This window comes from Eriocheir sinensis, chromosome 15 (genome assembly GCF_024679095.1).
Source record: "Eriocheir sinensis breed Jianghai 21 chromosome 15, ASM2467909v1, whole genome shotgun sequence".
NCBI classification, from domain to species: Eukaryota; Metazoa; Arthropoda; class Malacostraca; order Decapoda; family Varunidae; genus Eriocheir; species Eriocheir sinensis.
In genome coordinates this window covers 1,193,587-1,211,637 of record NC_066523.1, presented here as the reverse complement: position 1 = coordinate 1,211,637, position 18,051 = coordinate 1,193,587, and the positions used below count along the sequence as shown (strand labels likewise).

The window sequence follows — 18,051 nt, the reverse complement described above, 5'->3', positions numbered from 1 at the left end:
TGATATTGATTGATTGATAGTTTATTGTTGCATTTATTGAAGTTCTTTTTAATGTATATTTAAGTGCATTTATGAAAATATTGATACCATAATTCTACCACGACTGTATAGGTACTTATTTGGGTGTATTCCTTGATCATAATACTTTTGCTGAAGTTTCAATCCTTATAATTACTCAGCAATAAGAGAGAAGAAGAAAAAAAAAGTGTATTATAAGTAGAAACAAACAAGAGGGCAGAAAATAGAAATGCAAAAAGTTAATTAAAGTGAAGAAAACAAAGGAAAATAAGAAAAAAAAACAAGTCAGTGGAAGCAAAGTGAACAGAAAAAAAAAAACCCCAGCTCGATCAGTACGTTCAGAGTGAAGTATATAAGTGAAGGAAAGGAAGAAAAGAAGAAAAGGAAACCAAAGGAAGATACCAAAGGAAGAAAAGAAGAAATTAAGGAAACCAAAGGAAGAAACCAAAGGAGGGAAGAAAGGGAAAACAAAGGAAGAAAAGAGGAAAAGCTATAACCAAATGAGAGAAGAAAAGGAAACCAAAGGAAGAAATTAAAGAAGAAAAGGAGGGAAGAAAGAAAAGAAAACCAAAGGAGGGAAGAAAAGGCCGGAAACCAAAGGAATAAAAGAAAGAAACCAATTAAAGGAAGAAAAGGAAACCAAAAGGAGGAAAAGGAAACCAAAGGAAGAAACTCCAGCAAGAAAGGAAGAAAATGCATACCAAAGGAAGAAACTCGATCAAGCAAGAAAGGAAGAAAACCAAAGGAAGAAAATGAAGACCAGTGGAGGAAAAGGAAAGCAAAGGAAGAACCCCCCCCAGAAAAAAAAGGAAACCAAAGGAAGAAACCCAAGGAAGAAAAGAAGGAAAAGAAAACCAAAGGAGGAAGAAGAAGAAGAAGTCACTTGATTGTTGTTGTTGTGGTGAGCCAGAGCCACGGGCACGGCTCCTCCTCCGTCCTCGGCTCCCAGCATGTCTCACGAGGCCAAGGAAGGTATAACGCGGCGCTGAGCCATGACAAGGAACTTTTAATTAGGCCTCTTTGCTGCCTAGGGACCTCTAATTAGGCCTGTTTGCTACCTAGGGATTCTTTTCCAGGGCCGCGTGTCAAGGTGGAGCCAGTGATCAGCTGTTCCATTGACTCAGCACTTATGAAGGACCACACTCATGCCCACTTACTTACTTGATTGCTTACTTATTTACTTACTACCCTCAGCACTTATGAAGGGCCACACTCATGCCCACTTACTTACTTGCTTACTTATTTACGTACTACCCTCAGCACTTATGAAGGGCCACACTCATGCCCACTTACTTGCGTACTTACTTATTTACGTACTACCCTCAGCACTTATGAAGGACCACACTCATGCCCACTTACTACCCCAAGCACTTATGAAGGACCACACTCATGCCCACTTACTTATTTACTTACTACCCTCTTACTACCCCAAGCACTTATGAAGGACCACACTCATGCCCACTTACTTATTTACTTACTACCCCAAGCACTTATGAAGGACCACACTCATGCCCACTTTCTTACTTACGACCGTGATTGAAATAGTATCTATCATAAGAGGGAACCTAACCTAACCTACCCACTTACTTATTTACTTTCTACTGTGATTGAAATAGTATCTATCATAAGAGGGAACCTAACCTAACCTACCCACTTACTTATTTACTTTCTACTGTGATTGAAATAGTATCTATCATAAGAGGAAACCTAACCTATATATCTATCATAAAAGGGAAATAATAGCTATCATAAGACTAGGTGGAGCCAGTGATCAGCTGTTCCATTGACTCAGCACTTATGAAGGACCACTCATGCCTACTTTCTTACTTCATTACTTTTTTACTTACTACCGTGATTTAAATAATAAGTGCTCATCATAAGAGGGGCATGTCAATGGAAATAATGGGATAATGTCTGCTCTAAAATACATATTAGCAATTATTTTCCCATTTATTTTACATACCTACTTGAAAAAAATTGTAGTCAGTTAATGATTTACTCCAACAAAAGCCAGACATATTTTTCCTGGTCTTTCATTCAGCTATCCACAGATAACTCAGAAACAATGACTGGGTAATAACTGAGGGAGAAACTCAAATTTACATATTTTACCAGCACATCCTCTTACCCTAATGTTACCCCAATCTATACTGAAATGTCTGTTAACCCAAATGAGCATGAGGAGTGTCTACCCACAATGAAACCCAATGTTACCCAAATGAACATGAAACTTTTTACCCTAACAAACCCTGATTGTAAACCACACTTGTAATATTCATTGGGATGTGAGTGAGAGCAGGGTCACTTTTTTATTGAGTCCACAGTGTGGGGCCGAGGTGTCAGGTTAAGTGACAGAATTGGCCCCTGGCACTGTAGCCCTTTAGCTCATCAGCACTCAGATGGTTTGCAGCCATGACTTTTAATCGGAAAGCTCAAGTTTGATCGCTGGCACTCAGTGGTGTATGTATTGAGTTAAGCTATAAACTTTAGATGGGAGAAGAGAAAGAGGTTGATAATTCAAGGTCTCATGTTCAGACAGTAATCTATTAATTCACATTTAATTAACTTTGAGCTATAGACATCTTTTTACTCTTTTTGTTCAAAGAAACATAGAAACCAGAAGTAATAAATGTTATCCAATTTAGAAGATAATTTTATGAAAGCAAATTCAACAGAGCCTCAGTCCTCCATCCCACTGTGATGGAGATCGTGAGCCTCTTCATGTAGGATATTTTGTTGCTCTATCAGTTGTTTTACTTTGTACCCAAATATGATTATGCTTTTCATTCACTTATTTCGCATGAAATAAGTTACACTAATGATGAAATTTTAACTTGGAAATTAGGCTGACTTATTACAGTTACTACACTTTTATGTTCTCTGATATAACAGTAATGTGGCCTTCAAGTCTAGTGGCATGATGATATTATTGGTTGCAGGAATTTAAGGCATACCAGTCCTTTTTTGAAAGCACGGTATTCTGCATCAGTGAGACAGGTGCTTTTACGGTAAATTTACCAAATGTTTTCCTATTGCTTTTTTCAGTCACGAGGAGTGAGGAAGAGTGCACAAAGGATTGTGGGGACAGCAAGACACCTTCAGACAAGCCTAGTGATGCAAACAATGGTGCACTTAATGAAGCTCATCCGCAAAGCTCAGAGGAAGCCTCGCACAGTGATACACAAGAAGACATACCAAGCACTCAGGTATTTCAACAACTGTAGTCATCAGCCAGTGTTGCCATTGTAAAGAGAGCAGAATTTTCCTTTCCTATCCCTTCATGAGCAGTATTCGGATCATGGTGGAGTAGGAAAAGTAGATGAAAAGTGCTAAATGAGATGTTCTTTTCATGTTTCACTAAAAATTAGTAAACTTGCCCTATGATATGTAAATCAGCCTCACTTGCTGCTTGACTTGCATGAGCAGCCAATCCAGTAGTAGTTACAATGATGGTGCGGCTGCTTTCCTCATGATATTGATTTTCTTGTTATCAATATGAAAAATTCATATACATATATTCCATATCTATTGACTATCCATGTTCTGGGGAAGTGAAGGGTCCCTGAACACATATTTTTTTAGGTAAATAGGGAAGTATGTTCTATAGTTTAGGACAGGGGAACTCAACCAGGGGGAAATTTCAGGGTTTCAGGGAGAGAATTTGGATCCCAGATTGGCAAACTCAAACATCTGGAATATTGATCTTTTTAGCTCCTTCAAGCTTCCTGGGGCAGTACAAAATGCAGTATGCATTTGTTACCTGCTGCAAGTAGCCTATTAGGCTGTGTACCATAAGTTCCTGAACCATAAGGCTCAAAATGTCTTACCCATAGACAGAGCTGCCACAACTTTGCTCTCCCTAGACTACCTCCTGCAATGAGTAACCCCCCCCCCGAACTGATGTCGCTCCATCCCCTCCCGCATGGGTGGTGTGACTCATGCTTCTGAGTCAGACATCTTGGGCATTGTTTTCTATATACTTTTTTTTACATTTGCTGTTACCAGTGCAATATGATGTATATGAATAAAAGATAATAGGATCTCGTCAATAACAATTTACAAAATAACTTCAACACTAACTATTAGTTAGAATAACTGTTATTTCATAAATGCCAGGGGCCTTTCTTAATTTTAATTTCTTTATTGCCCCCTATCTCACCCCTCTCCCTGTGGACATGACTGCCCTATGTTTACACTCACTCTGGTCAATTCTTCTTGCCTTCCCATACTCACTCATCACTGGCTCAGAATGCTCCCTCCCTATCTCTTTAATCTCCCCATTCCCATTCACAGGTACAAGTTTGTGTGATTTTTGCCACCTCTGAATTAGTGTAATAGCTCCTACTACAAGCTTTTGTGTAACTTTCTCTTACATAATTATATAACCTTTAGTTTTGTTATTTATACAATAATAATAGGAAAAGAAACTGTTAGAAATAATTATATTTTCTAATGGAAAGAGTATTAATGTCATTGCAATAATTCATGATGGTGTATACATCACTATGTACTTACTGATGACTGCAGCTATCGTTTTATTCTCTATGTTTAAAACTATGCTGTTGATTGATTTTATTTTATTTTTATTTTTTTTGCTTTATTCAGTATGATTGTATTTTCATTCACTTACTTTAGTTTTAACCTTTTCAGTCTGAGGGGCTACCCACTGGCGAAGGAGTAAGCTTCAAGTTAGTATACAATAAGACAAAATATGATATAGAATTTCCTTTAGATGGAACAGTCAAGCAGCTAAAGGAGCACCTTAGTTCTATAATAAGTGAGTACCCATGGACAGTTTTTTGTTTTGTAATTTGTTAATTAAGTAAATGGAAAATATCAACCACATATTACATTTGCATTTGGGATGAAAATATGACTATCACTCTTCCTGATGTTCTGAGCTGACAGTACAGAGACAACAGCAGGCGAACAAATCAGCCAACTTGTGTGGGAAGCCAGCACTCCACCTAGCACCAGTTGTTGCAATGTTAAATAGGGCAGCCTGTTATGCTGGTAATGCTGGGAGGTAAAAATTAGCAGCATAACTTTGTCAATAATGCTGAGTTAAAGAATGGTGATTGTAAGAACAAAATATAAAACAAACCAATGTAAAGTGGGGAATACCTGTATTTGCCATCATACCACACCTGTTTTGCTGTTTTCACTTTTGATTCATGCATTCTGACAGTGACCTTTTCTAATACAAGGGTGATTTTGTCCTCATAGTTATACATACATCCACATACTAAAATGCAGCCTGTCTGTTAGCACTGGGCACTTGTGACAGAACATTATTAGCCACTTTGTTACTTTTCAATTCACCGATATAACTACAGTACTTCTCCACTCTCAACCTCCTGTATCATGGGAACAAGTAGAATTACTGTTGTGGGGCTGCTACTTGCCTACTACTACAACTTTTAATAGTACTCATTGGTCTCAGAATCTAGCAGTTCAGTAATATCTTGAAAATGTCCTTCCTTTTCAGATGTACTCCCAGCAATGCAAAAAGTAATGATCAAGGGCCTGGCTAAAGATGAGAAGACCTTGAAGGAGCTTGGAGTGACCAAAGGCTCAAAAGTGATGGTAGTGGGCTCTAAGCTGGATGATGTTGTTAGTGTCAACACACCAAAGTCAGAGGTAAGAGATTGAAACTGTACTACTATGGAACAGAATGCAGAATTACGAGAAATTATTGCAATGAATGATAAGATGTAGACATGAAAAGGTTCACTTTAATGCAAGCAACTTTTTATCATCTGCAGAAGACCAGAAGCTAAATTTAATGCATGTAACCTACCATCCCCTGCAGACCCCATCATCAGAGAAGCCGAGCACCACCACCTCAAGTAAGGAGCCACTGTGCAGACAAAAACTCCATCGCAAGATCATTGACAAAGGAGTGCCCGAGGATGCCATGCCAGGGATTAAAAACAGCAAGGTCAGATTTTGTTACTCCTAGTGTGATACATCTATGTCTGGTGATGTAGATATACATGTACATTGCTCCCTTATTATTATATTTAATATTTGAATGAGCCTGGAACCAATTATACTTTTTCTCATATCAACAATGCCCAAACTTTTACGGACAGTTTCCGCAACCTTTTTTCCAGCACCAACTTGACTCCAAACTTAGTGCCCTGTTGTATGATACTTCATCAGTTTCCTTTGTATGACACATATTTAACCCTTAATTACTTTACCGTGATTATCAGTAAAGTATTATTGAACTAAGTTGCTTGCTTTCAGGATGTATTGCCATCTTACCCACTTTCTGGGATGCTCAATAAACATGGAGGAAAAGTGCGTCTCACCTTCAAGCTAGAACTTGACCAAATCTGGATTGGCACAAAGGAGCGCACTGAGAAGGTCAACATGAACCACATCCGTCAGATTGTCTCGGAGGCGATAGAAGGCTTTGAGCAGTATCACATTATGGTGAGCATTTTCTTTTAAATACATTTACTGATGTACAAAGACTATACTGAACAGGGAGGATCTTGACATAAAGATTAAAGTTACTAAGAGTTAATATTTAGTACTTTCTACATAAGCCTGTGTGCTTCATGCATGTTTAGTAGTCTATCTTATCAGGGCCATGGCCCTTTAGTGGCACATTATGGTCAATTCTCATTTAAATTTTGGTTAGGCACACCAAGGCCTTAAAATATATTGCTGATATTTACATACAATGAAAACAAGAAGCAAATTTAAATATTTGATAAAATTTGATGTTTGATTAGTGGAAAGGCATGAACATTTAGAGTATATACTGTACAAGTGTGAATTATGGAATCAGTTAATGTAGCTTCCTACTTTTCCAGTGAACAGCATATATACTATATTTCTTGGTGTAAAAGGAGCATGAGTGTATAAAATTCACCTCCATTTTTGAGACTGTCTTCAGGAAATCGGCATTATTTTTTGTCACCCAAGTCCACCTGTGTATAAGCATGACTAGCGTGTGGATTAGGTTTTACAGAAATATATTTCAGAACTGTATGCAGTAAGGAATGCAAGGTTAAATATGCTCTATCATGACCACCAAAGTATTAACAAGGATATCATTGTCCTCAGGGCTTGCAGCTTGGACCAACAGAGGCATCAAGATATTGGATTTATTGGGTGCCTGCACAGTATGTTGATGCTATCAAAGACACAGTTTTGGGCAAGTGGTAATATATCAGACCCTCTAAAGTTATATCCACCACTCATATATTTTGTTAATATGAACTTGTTTGTATACATATTTATCAGCCTTTATATATGGAGCATTCTAAACTATGGAAGTTTGTTGGGCTGTTCCATGCTACACTTCATTCATTTCTGAACTGAATCATTACAGTTTTTGTTATGTATGTACCACAATTGGTCCTTTAAGACTTGCATTACATATCTGTAGTCTATCACTTTGCTTATTGTTACTGTATTAGGCACCAGCTGCAATGGGGAGTAAAGAGAAAATAGGATTATGTTTGTGATCATTGATACGTAGATAAGAGACAGTGTCTGAGAGACACTTTACACCCTCTTTTATCACCACATGTTAGAAGTGGCAAGGCTTTGCTCACTGGTTTTGTTCAAACTCATTTTCTTTTTAACATTTTCAAATCCATTGTACAAAGGATATGAATCTAAATAAGTTTAATATGTGATAGCAGTGCTTACGTATATGAATTATAAGAAGAATCCAGAGGAACTAATATCAAATGACCAGCAATCATCACTATAGAGTAATAGTTTGCATTTTTTTAAGCTTCAGCCTATTCACAGCATTGTTATTATCTCTCAAATAAAGATCTTCAGTTTCCTTCAAATGTTCACATATGCAATAGTCTTTTTAATTTCTTACACCACACTGTTTCCAGTTATATTTAATATTTGAGATTTCCAATATTAAATCTGGCAGGTTTGGATTTCTCATTAGCTTAAAAAGTTACTAATCATGTTTTGTAATCAAGGTTTTTCACTCAGTCATACTATGAGATAGGAATGACTTGTGATACACTCAATTGATGATCCTGCCTTTTGAGAAAGATATGCAAAGCGGGTACATAATGAAGCAAAGTGGAAGACCCAATTTAACACTAGAATTGTCCATGTTCTGTTGGATTTTGTTAGTATAAGATCAATTGTATGTAAAAAATCTGAGCTGGTGCTTTCATAAAGTTTCAAAATAAAATAATTACAAAATAAATTTGTTGTAAAACGGATTGGAGAAAGGAACACAAACTCACTCATCATCTTGTGCAATTACTTATTATAGGACACTAGAAAATGTAAGCAAGTTTGATTATGAGTACCAGCAGACCAATGCTTGTTTAAAAAGTCAGGCTATTGAATGATACCACAAATCATGGAAGACATATGCATCCTTAGTGAGTAGTAATGCTTTACTACTTTCAGTTAATTGCATCAAGGCAGTCAAATTATTTTATTTGCATAGCACTTTTTGAAAGATCCTGTTGCTCTTTTGGGTGGCATATTAGGTGCCCTGGACTCTGTGCACAAGGTGAAATGTGCACAAAGATGAGGAGTCTTAGAACTTTCACCACTGTCACATTCATGAGGCCTGGAAAGTAATGGCCCTGGTACTGGCTTAATTATAAAGGTACCAACACCATAAGTTTAAGTACCAGTACCACTGAGTACTTGTGACAGCCATTGGGAGTCTGGGACACTGATCACTGAGGCCCATTCATGGCAATGGTGTTATTCCTTCCCTATGTCTGTAGAAGTACAAGTATGTCAGTAAGTATGATGGAGCGAGTGACTGAAAGATGGCCAGCAAATACATGTTGTGGTGAAGCCTGTAGTAAGCACCACACATCACCGCACAGAGGACGCATGCTGTTTGGGTGATCCCAAGAAAGTTGAAACCACCAGTCTCGGTACAGGCAACCATGTTTTTTTACCTTTGTTTCAGGTGTCTGCTGCAACATTTCCCACATAACTTAAGTATAAATGGTATTATTAATGCAAATATTGAAATATGAAACAATAATATTTAACTTTATATATTTATTTATATACCTATTTTTTGTTAATTGGTCTATAAATCTTAGCTTTAGCCACCTGCTTCTTGTTCTTCCCGCCAAAGCCACCGCCGCCACCGCCACCTCTCCGTCCATGATGTTTGCTTGCTGTGAAACCCAAGTCCACAAATGGTGGAACTTGGAAGCCAAAGCACTTGGCCACCTGAAAAAAAAAAGAGAATACTGAAGATACATTCAGCATAGAATTTGCTAGGAAATATATAGCACTCTGAATTGTTGGCATGTTCCAAACTTATTACATAATAAACAACATAAACAGCTTTAGTCTGCTTTCAGTTTACACATTTTAATGATGGAAATGATAAAGTTCATATCATCCATCATAATCTCACTCAACACTTGCATGAATAACACACTGCCTACCTGCTCAGAGCACTGGCAGAAGTATAACACAGTTGCCATTACCAGAATGAAAAAGTAAAGTTCTGTTTGTTTGCATTTTACATTAACTTTAATGCAATCTTTCCTCAAACTAAATTTCTTGTAAAATGCAGACAATACTTAACTTTTTTTTTTTTTTTTTTAATTCTGCTAATAGCAACATTCTGGTAGTGCTGTGAGCAAATAGGAAGTGTACTGTTCATGGAAGTGGTGAGTGAGATTATTGTAGAGGACATGAGCTATTTTGAGTTTGCATTAGTTGTGTAAAATGCAAAGGTAGAATATGTGGTTTATTATGAAGTTAGCATGCATAAAATCGTGCAGCCAAGACTGTTCTTTTCCAAATTTTGTCAGCATTATCACATGGAGTGCAACATGGTACTACTTAGCTACTTTGATTGTCATGCCATATATTGTCACCCAGATTGTAACATGGCAAGACTTCAACATGCATGTGAGATTCTCCTATCCTTTGCTGGATGCTGACTTGTTAAAGCACATGCACTATTTACCCAAAGAATTAAAAAAAGCACAATGAACATGAGGGTTGAGGCAGGCAGAATATGACATGGAGAATAATATACTAACAGACAACTACTCTCCTATTCTGTCACGCTTCCTGCCTCCTGCATACATGTTTATTGCGTTTACTACTGAGTAAATTGTGCATGCACCATGGCACGTAGGCATCTAACAATGGACAAGGCAAACCCACATGCCCCAAAGATAAGCCAACAAGTCATGGGACAAGAGTAAAGTGTTACCATTAGGGTGACAATATAGCTGCCACAAAAAAACTGGAGTCAGGTAAGTGGGACTGTATTACACACCGTACATGATAATGCTGACAAAACAAAACAAAAATTGTGCTGAGACTCCTTTGTATTACATCAAATATAAAATGTTTTTATTAGGCTATTGTTTTGCTGTTACTGGCAACAGAGTACATACTCAACAGTGCCACCCAACATGTGGGAGCATAACAGTACTACCGGCAGTTACGTTAGGCTATGCAAAATAAAACCTGTTACAAGTTTATAATTTTTAAATTAACATAATATGAAGACTTTGATAAAAACAACCAGTTTGCCATTTTCTTAATTTTGTCACCATTATCATAAACACTATACAATATGCTTCAAAGTTGTTGCATTTTTTTTTACAAAGCTTACTGACTCAGTTTTAGGAGCAGTAGGGTTTGCACTATCCTTTGCTGGATACTTGTTTGCCATGGTGCGTGCAGCATTTACACAAGGCTGTCAGAGGAAACATCACCACACTGTGGCAATTGCTACACAGCGTCCTCAGTTTCATGCTTTTCTCATTGTACTGTGTTCACTCCGCCTGCTCCCAGAATCATATGCTTAATGTAATATATCCTTGAAAAAGTGCAAACACCAGGACGAGCAAGTGTACAGCAAAGGATTGTGTGAACCCTCCAGCTTCTAATAAGTGAGAGGCAGTCATTAAGTCTCGAGAAAGTCCTTTATGTTCAGTGTAATATAGCTGGGATGACAGCACAGTCATCACAAACACATGCATGCATACACTGGGAGCCACATGATGCTTTTGGGCACACCACGTGTGATGACTGCAACCAGAACAACATCCAGCAAGATGATATACTGCCACAGAGGTCATCAGTCTGTGTGAGAAGTTTGCATTAAGAATAACGTACCTTTTTTAGGTCAAGTGTGTTTATGTTGAACACGTCCTTCTGCTGGTGGGAGTTGTAAGCTCTAACATAACCCTTGAAAGCCTCTTTAGCGCTGGCATGCAGGAAGTAGTTCTGCGTCATCAGCTTCTCCAACTGGAACAAAACAAGAGCACCGTAAAAAATATGGTAACAATTGTGACATGTTGCATAATTTCTCTTGCTGTGCCACTTCAACACACTTAGTCCTATTGTCCTATAATGTGACTTTCTCAACACTTAATTTAATAGCTGATCAGACAATGCATTTTTTCTAAGCATATTCTACACCCTTCGTTCAACTGTTTAATATCGTGACTTTTTTTAACACTACTTGAACAGAAATTTGTCATAATACATTTTTCTTCACCAACTCAACTCACTTGGTCCTACAACCTAATAGTGTAACTTACCACACTTCCTTTCTTTACTTTGTCTTTCCTCTATCCAGTACAATCCACTTCAGTGCCTTGTACAAACTTTCATTGCAATCAGCTTCTCAGATTAACACCATGGCACATATTTGCCAATTTTAAATTACTTTGAATTTAGTTTTCATAACCAGTACTATAACCTAAGCATTTATTTTCCGAAGTGTCTGGGAAAAGGGTTTTTGATACAGATAGACATGAAAAAGACTGAGCTATGGACACAATTTTCCATAGTAGTGTTCTAGCACTTGTCCTGTTGCATGCCACACACTGCAACACATTTTCCTAATATAAGTAGTAACTGGAAGGGTGCAAACAAAGTGGCAAACCTTTCCTACCACGGAAATGCCCCTGAAATGAGTGTAGGAAAGTACTGGCAGCAAGACCTGACACGTGAATACCACTAGTGTTCATTTGACTCACCTGAGGCTGTATGTTGGCCACCTTGCTCCACGTGATGTCCATGGCCTCCACATTCACCTTATGGGCCTTCAAGAAGCGGACAAAGCCGATTTCTTCCTCCCGGATGAAGAGCAACGCGTGTCCCTGGCCTCCTGCACGGGCTGTCCTTCCAACACGGTGAATGTACTCCCTGGAAAGTAATTTCTCGTTAATCACTTAGTAAATCCATTGGTGCAAACTTATATTTTTAGCGTAACATTACCATCATCATCTGCTTTTTTGCCTTTTTTTATCATCATAAGGTCAGAGGTTAAATGACTGTCCTCCAACCATACTCTTAAATTCATGACCTGGTGGCCCCTCTCCTTGTAGCAAGCCTTGTCTTCCCTGCCTGGTCATCCTCAACTCCACTCTCCCTTCCTCTATCTTCCTATCACTTGCTGTGTGGTGGTTAGAGGCTACCAAGTCAGGAGTTTTTAGTAAGGTGGATCAATAACTGGGTCTCCAGGCTTAATTAACATCTCACCCACTTGGACCTTGCCCCTACCCATGATATACTCCTTCTTCCTGACTTACTTTGGATCATCTGGGGGGTCATACTGCACTATCCAGTCAACAGCTGGAATGTCCCAGCCACGGGCAGCCACGTCCGTGCACAGCAGGATGCCAGATTCGGCGTTGCAGAACTGGTAAAACGTGCTGGTCCGCTTCACTTGCTTTTGTTTGCCCTTCAAAGGATAATAAAGAAAATGATTTATATTCTCACTGGATTTGTTTATCCTTCAAATAAAGTCTGTGGAAAGTCTTATTAGTATTGTCATATGTTGCATTGGGAAATATAAGGTTTTCTAAATAAGGGAGGAATTTATGTCTAATACGAGTTACGAATGAAACATTAAATACTTGTGTACTTTTGTAATGAGCTCAGTGTTGTTATTTACGATTCTGGCAATTAGACAGGAGGAGGGGAAGAAACTATGGGCTGGATGCATTTCTTTATACATTGGGGAACATATAAGGTTTGTATTAATCTTTAAGCAGTAGTGATGGGATTAAAGGAGGTAAGTAAGGGTAGTGGACAGGAGATCGATGGAGGAGAGAGTGTAGTAGCAAGGTAGAGAAAAGGCTTACATGAATGCACATGACGGGGAGGTCGATGTAGTTGAGGAGCTCATGGTAAAACTTGACTGTCATGCAGGAGTTGAAGAACACCATCACCTTCTTCTTCCGGTTTTTCTTGATAAATGTGTACAGAACGAGGAACCGCTTGTCAGCTGGGCACACCAAGTAAGCTGAAAGGGTCATAATTGAGCTTTAGTTTTACATGTATTTCAAGGCATAAAAAGAACATTCATGGTGCTGCCAATAGTGAGGTGGAGAGAGAAAAAGAATAACCAATATCTTTCTTTCAAGGGCAGCTCACAGTTTACAGACCCCTCACTCCCTCACCTTGCTCTAGGCCCTCCACGGTGGCACTGATCTTGTCAGAGTCAACGTCCACCTCCATGGGCTCAGTCTTCAGCGCCAGTTTGGCAAGCTCGTTGGTCTTGTCATCCTTGGTGGCACTGAACAGCATCGTCTGTCTTCGTTCTGGGGAAGCATTGAAGACATTCTAAGTGTGGTAATGAAACACACGACTTCTGTCCTACTTAGCTTGACAATCACTATATTAATTGTCACATTATTATGGATAAAAATGGTGGGAATATGTTATGTATTGTTTGCTTTATGGAAATATCTAATAACCTCCTAAGTGTGACAGTTAAACATGTGTGACTTATCTCAGCAACTTGAATGTTACCATATTCACATGATAAATATGGATGAAAATGGTAATGACATGGTGTTTCACTCTAAGGAAATACTGATAACCGAATGAACTGTGTGACTGCTCTTAATGTTACAAAAATAATCATAATCCATTCACTGAAAAAAGATATAGGAATATAGATGGAGGAGGCTGGGAGAAAAAGATGGAGTGATGAGCTGTCAACTGAAACAATACTTACTTGGTAGAATCCGCAAAATCTGCTTCATTTCCTCCTCAAAGCCAACATCAAATATTCTGTCAGCTTCATCGATGACCAGACACACAAGGTTTTTGAAGAGGAAATTTGGAGTGTTTTGCAAGTGGTCCAACAGTCTTCCTGGGGTGGCCACAATAATATTCACACCTGCAAGTAAACATTGGTTTGCCATGTATATTTCTGGTTGCAAAATAATACATCCTGTAACATATTCAGTTCTGCTCGAAACACGAGGGACGAGGCAACTGTTCTTTCTTACCTTTGGCCAGCTTTGCTGCCTCACTCTTGCGGTCGGCACCTCCCATGATGAGGCCGTAGGTCTGTGTGTGTTCCTGCATCACTTCACGCAACACTCCAAAAGTCTGCATTGACAATTCTCTTGTTGGTGAGATGACGATCACACCAGTACCTAAGACAACAATGCTCATAATCAACCTAATTGGTAAATTTTGAAGTTGAAGCATCACCATGAACCTGAATTCTTGGCAAAGCAAAAATTACATACTACTGATTAACTAATAAAAAATAAATAAATAATGACATCAGCCAAGAAAGTGTATTCTCTCCCAGGACATGAATGAAAATGTTCTACAGCACACTATAAATAGCAGCAGCATCCATCTTCTTGTTTTCCCTCATTCTCTATTATATAAATCATTAAGTGGCCAATAATCTTTGGAGCAAATGTATCACTTTCACTTTGTACCCATTTTTACCATTTCTCGGCTTGAACTTGAGCTTGTGTATCAGCTCTACGGCTGGGATGACAAAGGCCAAAGTCTTGCCAGCACCAGTCTTCGCTGTCCCACGCAGGTCCCGGCCTTCAAGCAGCTTGGGGATAGCCTTGGCCTGGATCTCTGTCATTTCGGTGAAGCCCATGCCATCTACGGCCTTCATTGTCTCCTCAGACACTTGTCCACGTAGGCTCTCAAAGGACTTGTTGACGGTTGCATCATAACCCAGAGTTGTGTTGTCAGTGCCTGCAAAAAGAGAAGTTTGGTCATTTTCATAAAAGTCTTTCATTCTATTCAACATTTGTTATGACTACTGCATGGACTTGGAAACTGAATAAAAAACCTGTTTGTACTCACCCCCTTCACTTTCATATCCTGTCTCCTCACTCTCCCCACTGTTGTCCTCACTTTTCATCTCATTTTCATCCTCTCCATTCTCAGGGACACTCTCAGGTTGAGGCTGCTGCTGAGGTTTTTTCTTCTTTTTCTTCTTCTTAGGCTTCTGTTCAGTGCTGTCATTTTGCACTTCATTATCAGCCCCTTCATCAAGAGCTTCTTCCAATTCCTTCAACTTCTTCTTCCTCTCTATAACAATGAAATTACCATTAGTAAAATGTAAACAACAGGATGGATTCTTACTGTTAACAATACTAGCACCCCCCTACAACAACACCAAGAAAAATAAAAATAAATAATATGAGGAAATAATAAAGAATAGCTCCCCATGTATTGTGACAGCCTCTAAAAATGATATTGATATTACTTTGACACCTCAGTTCTGTTTTCAAGCAGTTTTCTTTCCTGATGAGTACTTGGATTGGTGTGCATGAATTACTAGTAAATGGTGGTTGAAAGGATTCCTCATATTATAAAGACATAAATGGATTGCCAAATGAAAATTAAACATTGATAAAATTTAGGAATCTTACTTTTCTTCTTTGGGAGTGGCTCATCGTCCACGGCCGGCCGCTTGCCAAGAACACTGTGGGTGAGGATCAGCCGTTCTGTCTCATCCTCTGGCAACTTGATCTCTGGTAAATAAGGTAAAAAGTAATTAATAAATAAATTAATTAAATAAATATATGTAAAAGGATTAAACTCACACTGCTGGATGATTTGGCTGCCATATTCACCTTCTGAATAGCAAAACTAATCTCAAGCATTTATTAAGATGAAATAAATCTAAATACTGTAACCTTACCTATGGAGGGGAGTTTTACTTCCTTCATATAATAAAAGAAAAAACTCAAAACTACGAGTTTAAGTGATGGGAAAGAAACTTTGGTAAATCTTAGGAATAGCGGCTCTGAGCGGGTGCGCGTTCAGGGCACGGTGTGGTGGTAATTACAACGTTTCTAGCACATATGATGGGGTTTTGACAAGCGGACAGGCGTGTTTATGTCAAAAGGGGTGTATTTTCCCGCGCGGGCTCTTCCCTTTCTTCACCCTGGAGCTCGCAGTCTCATCGCCCATCGACTTGGAAGAAATCGTTAGGCCACTATTCCTAAGATTTACCAAAACTTTTTTTGCAAAACTAGCAATATCAGAAGGAAATGGTTATAACAGTACAATAAAATCTGTCAGAAAAATAATATCAAATACCAGCCATTCTGAATCGGGTGTACTTCTATAGTTTTACCCAAGAATCTCCTACGGTACATATACACAACCAACCACACACTTAAACATACATACATACAGAATCACACTCACGTCAATGCTTGTATAAAACTACACAACACAGACAGTCCATGTACTTGCAACACACACCAACACTGACACTCGTACTTTCCACCTGCCATAGGTGACTAGGGTTAACCTGGTAGGAGCGACGGGCCAAATTTATGGTTTTACCATGTACCAGCGACGGGCCAAATTTTTGCCATGATATAAACCCCCAAAATAGATGATGCATAAACTGATCACAAATGTGTTGATAAATATTGAAATGGTTTGCGTGAGTGATGATTTTTTCTCATTATTCTCGCTTAGAGGGACCTTTAAGAAACATGATCCCAGGAGCTACCGGGTTATGATTGGTTTCATTACCCGCGCTGATAACTCGTTTCCTACTCAATCATCTACTCAAATCAAACGAGTAAACCAGGTGAGCATTTCAGACTGCAGCACAATACTCGTCAAAGAAATATATACGCTCGCCTTCCACCAACATCCCAATACCAGCAATAATAAATATAATAATAATAATAATAATAATAAAAGTTTTATTTCGCCCAGCGGCCTATATAAAAAAAAACAGGGCAAGGAGATCGAACGAGACACAGAATTCTTAAATAATTGAGCCCTAAAATATACCTAAAATAATAATTGACTCGATTTTCCCTTCCCTCCCTGCACACTCGCCTACCGCCTGGACATTATTTAAGATTCAGAAGAACTAGAAACAAAACACAATAAACACAACACACCACCGAACATAATTTAACAGACTCAGAAGAACAAGAAACACGGAACTCGACACATCTGCTGGCCCACACACTGCCTCATTCACCATGTCTTTAGGCCTTCCCAGCTCCCACAGGAGACTCTCTGGTGCACATGCTTACCTTGAGTACCTTCGCCTTCCTGTCCTTTCTTATCCTGCAGCAACTTGAGCTTTTTCTTCTGGCTTTTCTTGATTTTGCGCATGAGAATCTTCTCGGCCGTAGGAGGAGCCATCTCGCGTTCTCGCCATGTGCTGCCGCCTGGGGCTCGGCCAGGGTCTGGGTGCGGCGGACACTCGCTGCTCGCGGTCTCTCGTTCAGTCGTTCCGTGTACGTACATGGGAACACGTGGTTCAGAGTTTAATAAATCCCACCCTAGGCTGACTTTTGGGTGAGGGTATTTACCGATATGGGTTTCAGGGCTATCATAGGCTCAAGGTCCAATGTGGCGGAGATAAGCGTTTACCTATGGGGGTCTGGAAGCATCACCTACTACTACTAGTACTACTACTACTACTACTATTACTAGTACTGCAATAATGTATTTGCAAGCAAAACCATTATAGATATCATAAAGCTAAGGAAGGGTATAATCTCACTCTGTCCTGCCTGGGGGTAGGGATGGCATGTTCCTCCCTTCTCCCTTGTTGTTTACCTGCAACAATAAACTATCAATCAATCAATCTTAATTAATTCTTCCTTTCTCATAACCTTCCTCTCCTTCCTTTCCTTTTATTTCCTAACCCTTTTCTTTTCTCCCCTATCTTCCCCTTTCTTAAGGGGAGGGGGAACGGGTAGGTAAAAAATATTCATAAAAAAAAAGTTTTGAATATTTTTGCCTCAAACTTCTCTATTATGTTTA

At 39.0% G+C, this 18,051-nt stretch overlaps 2 protein-coding genes across 2 annotated transcripts; one reads left to right on the top strand and one right to left on the bottom strand.

Annotated features, from left to right (window-relative positions):
• Positions 1–828: 828 nt before the first annotated feature.
• LOC126998751 (ubiquitin domain-containing protein UBFD1-like) lies at positions 829–7,831 on the top strand. The gene is made up of 7 exons (XM_050860753.1): positions 829–990; positions 3,064–3,224; positions 4,669–4,795; positions 5,507–5,658; positions 5,831–5,959; positions 6,271–6,459; positions 7,099–7,831. Exons 1-7 carry the CDS (start codon positions 969–971, stop codon positions 7,198–7,200), a joined length of 882 nt encoding a protein of 293 aa, XP_050716710.1. The 5' UTR covers positions 829–968; the 3' UTR covers positions 7,201–7,831.
• Positions 7,832–9,027: 1,196 nt separating this feature from the next.
• On the bottom strand, positions 9,028–17,489 carry LOC126998749 (uncharacterized). Its single transcript, XM_050860750.1, has 12 exons — positions 17,313–17,489; positions 15,675–15,776; positions 15,103–15,330; positions 14,728–14,991; positions 14,271–14,420; positions 13,994–14,158; positions 13,434–13,574; positions 13,116–13,276; positions 12,561–12,712; positions 12,006–12,174; positions 11,137–11,268; positions 9,028–9,219 (listed from the first exon to the last, which is right to left on the bottom strand). Exons 1-12 carry the CDS (start codon positions 17,422–17,424, stop codon positions 9,055–9,057), a joined length of 1,941 nt encoding a protein of 646 aa, XP_050716707.1. The 5' UTR covers positions 17,425–17,489; the 3' UTR covers positions 9,028–9,054.
• Positions 17,490–18,051: the final 562 nt, after the last annotated feature.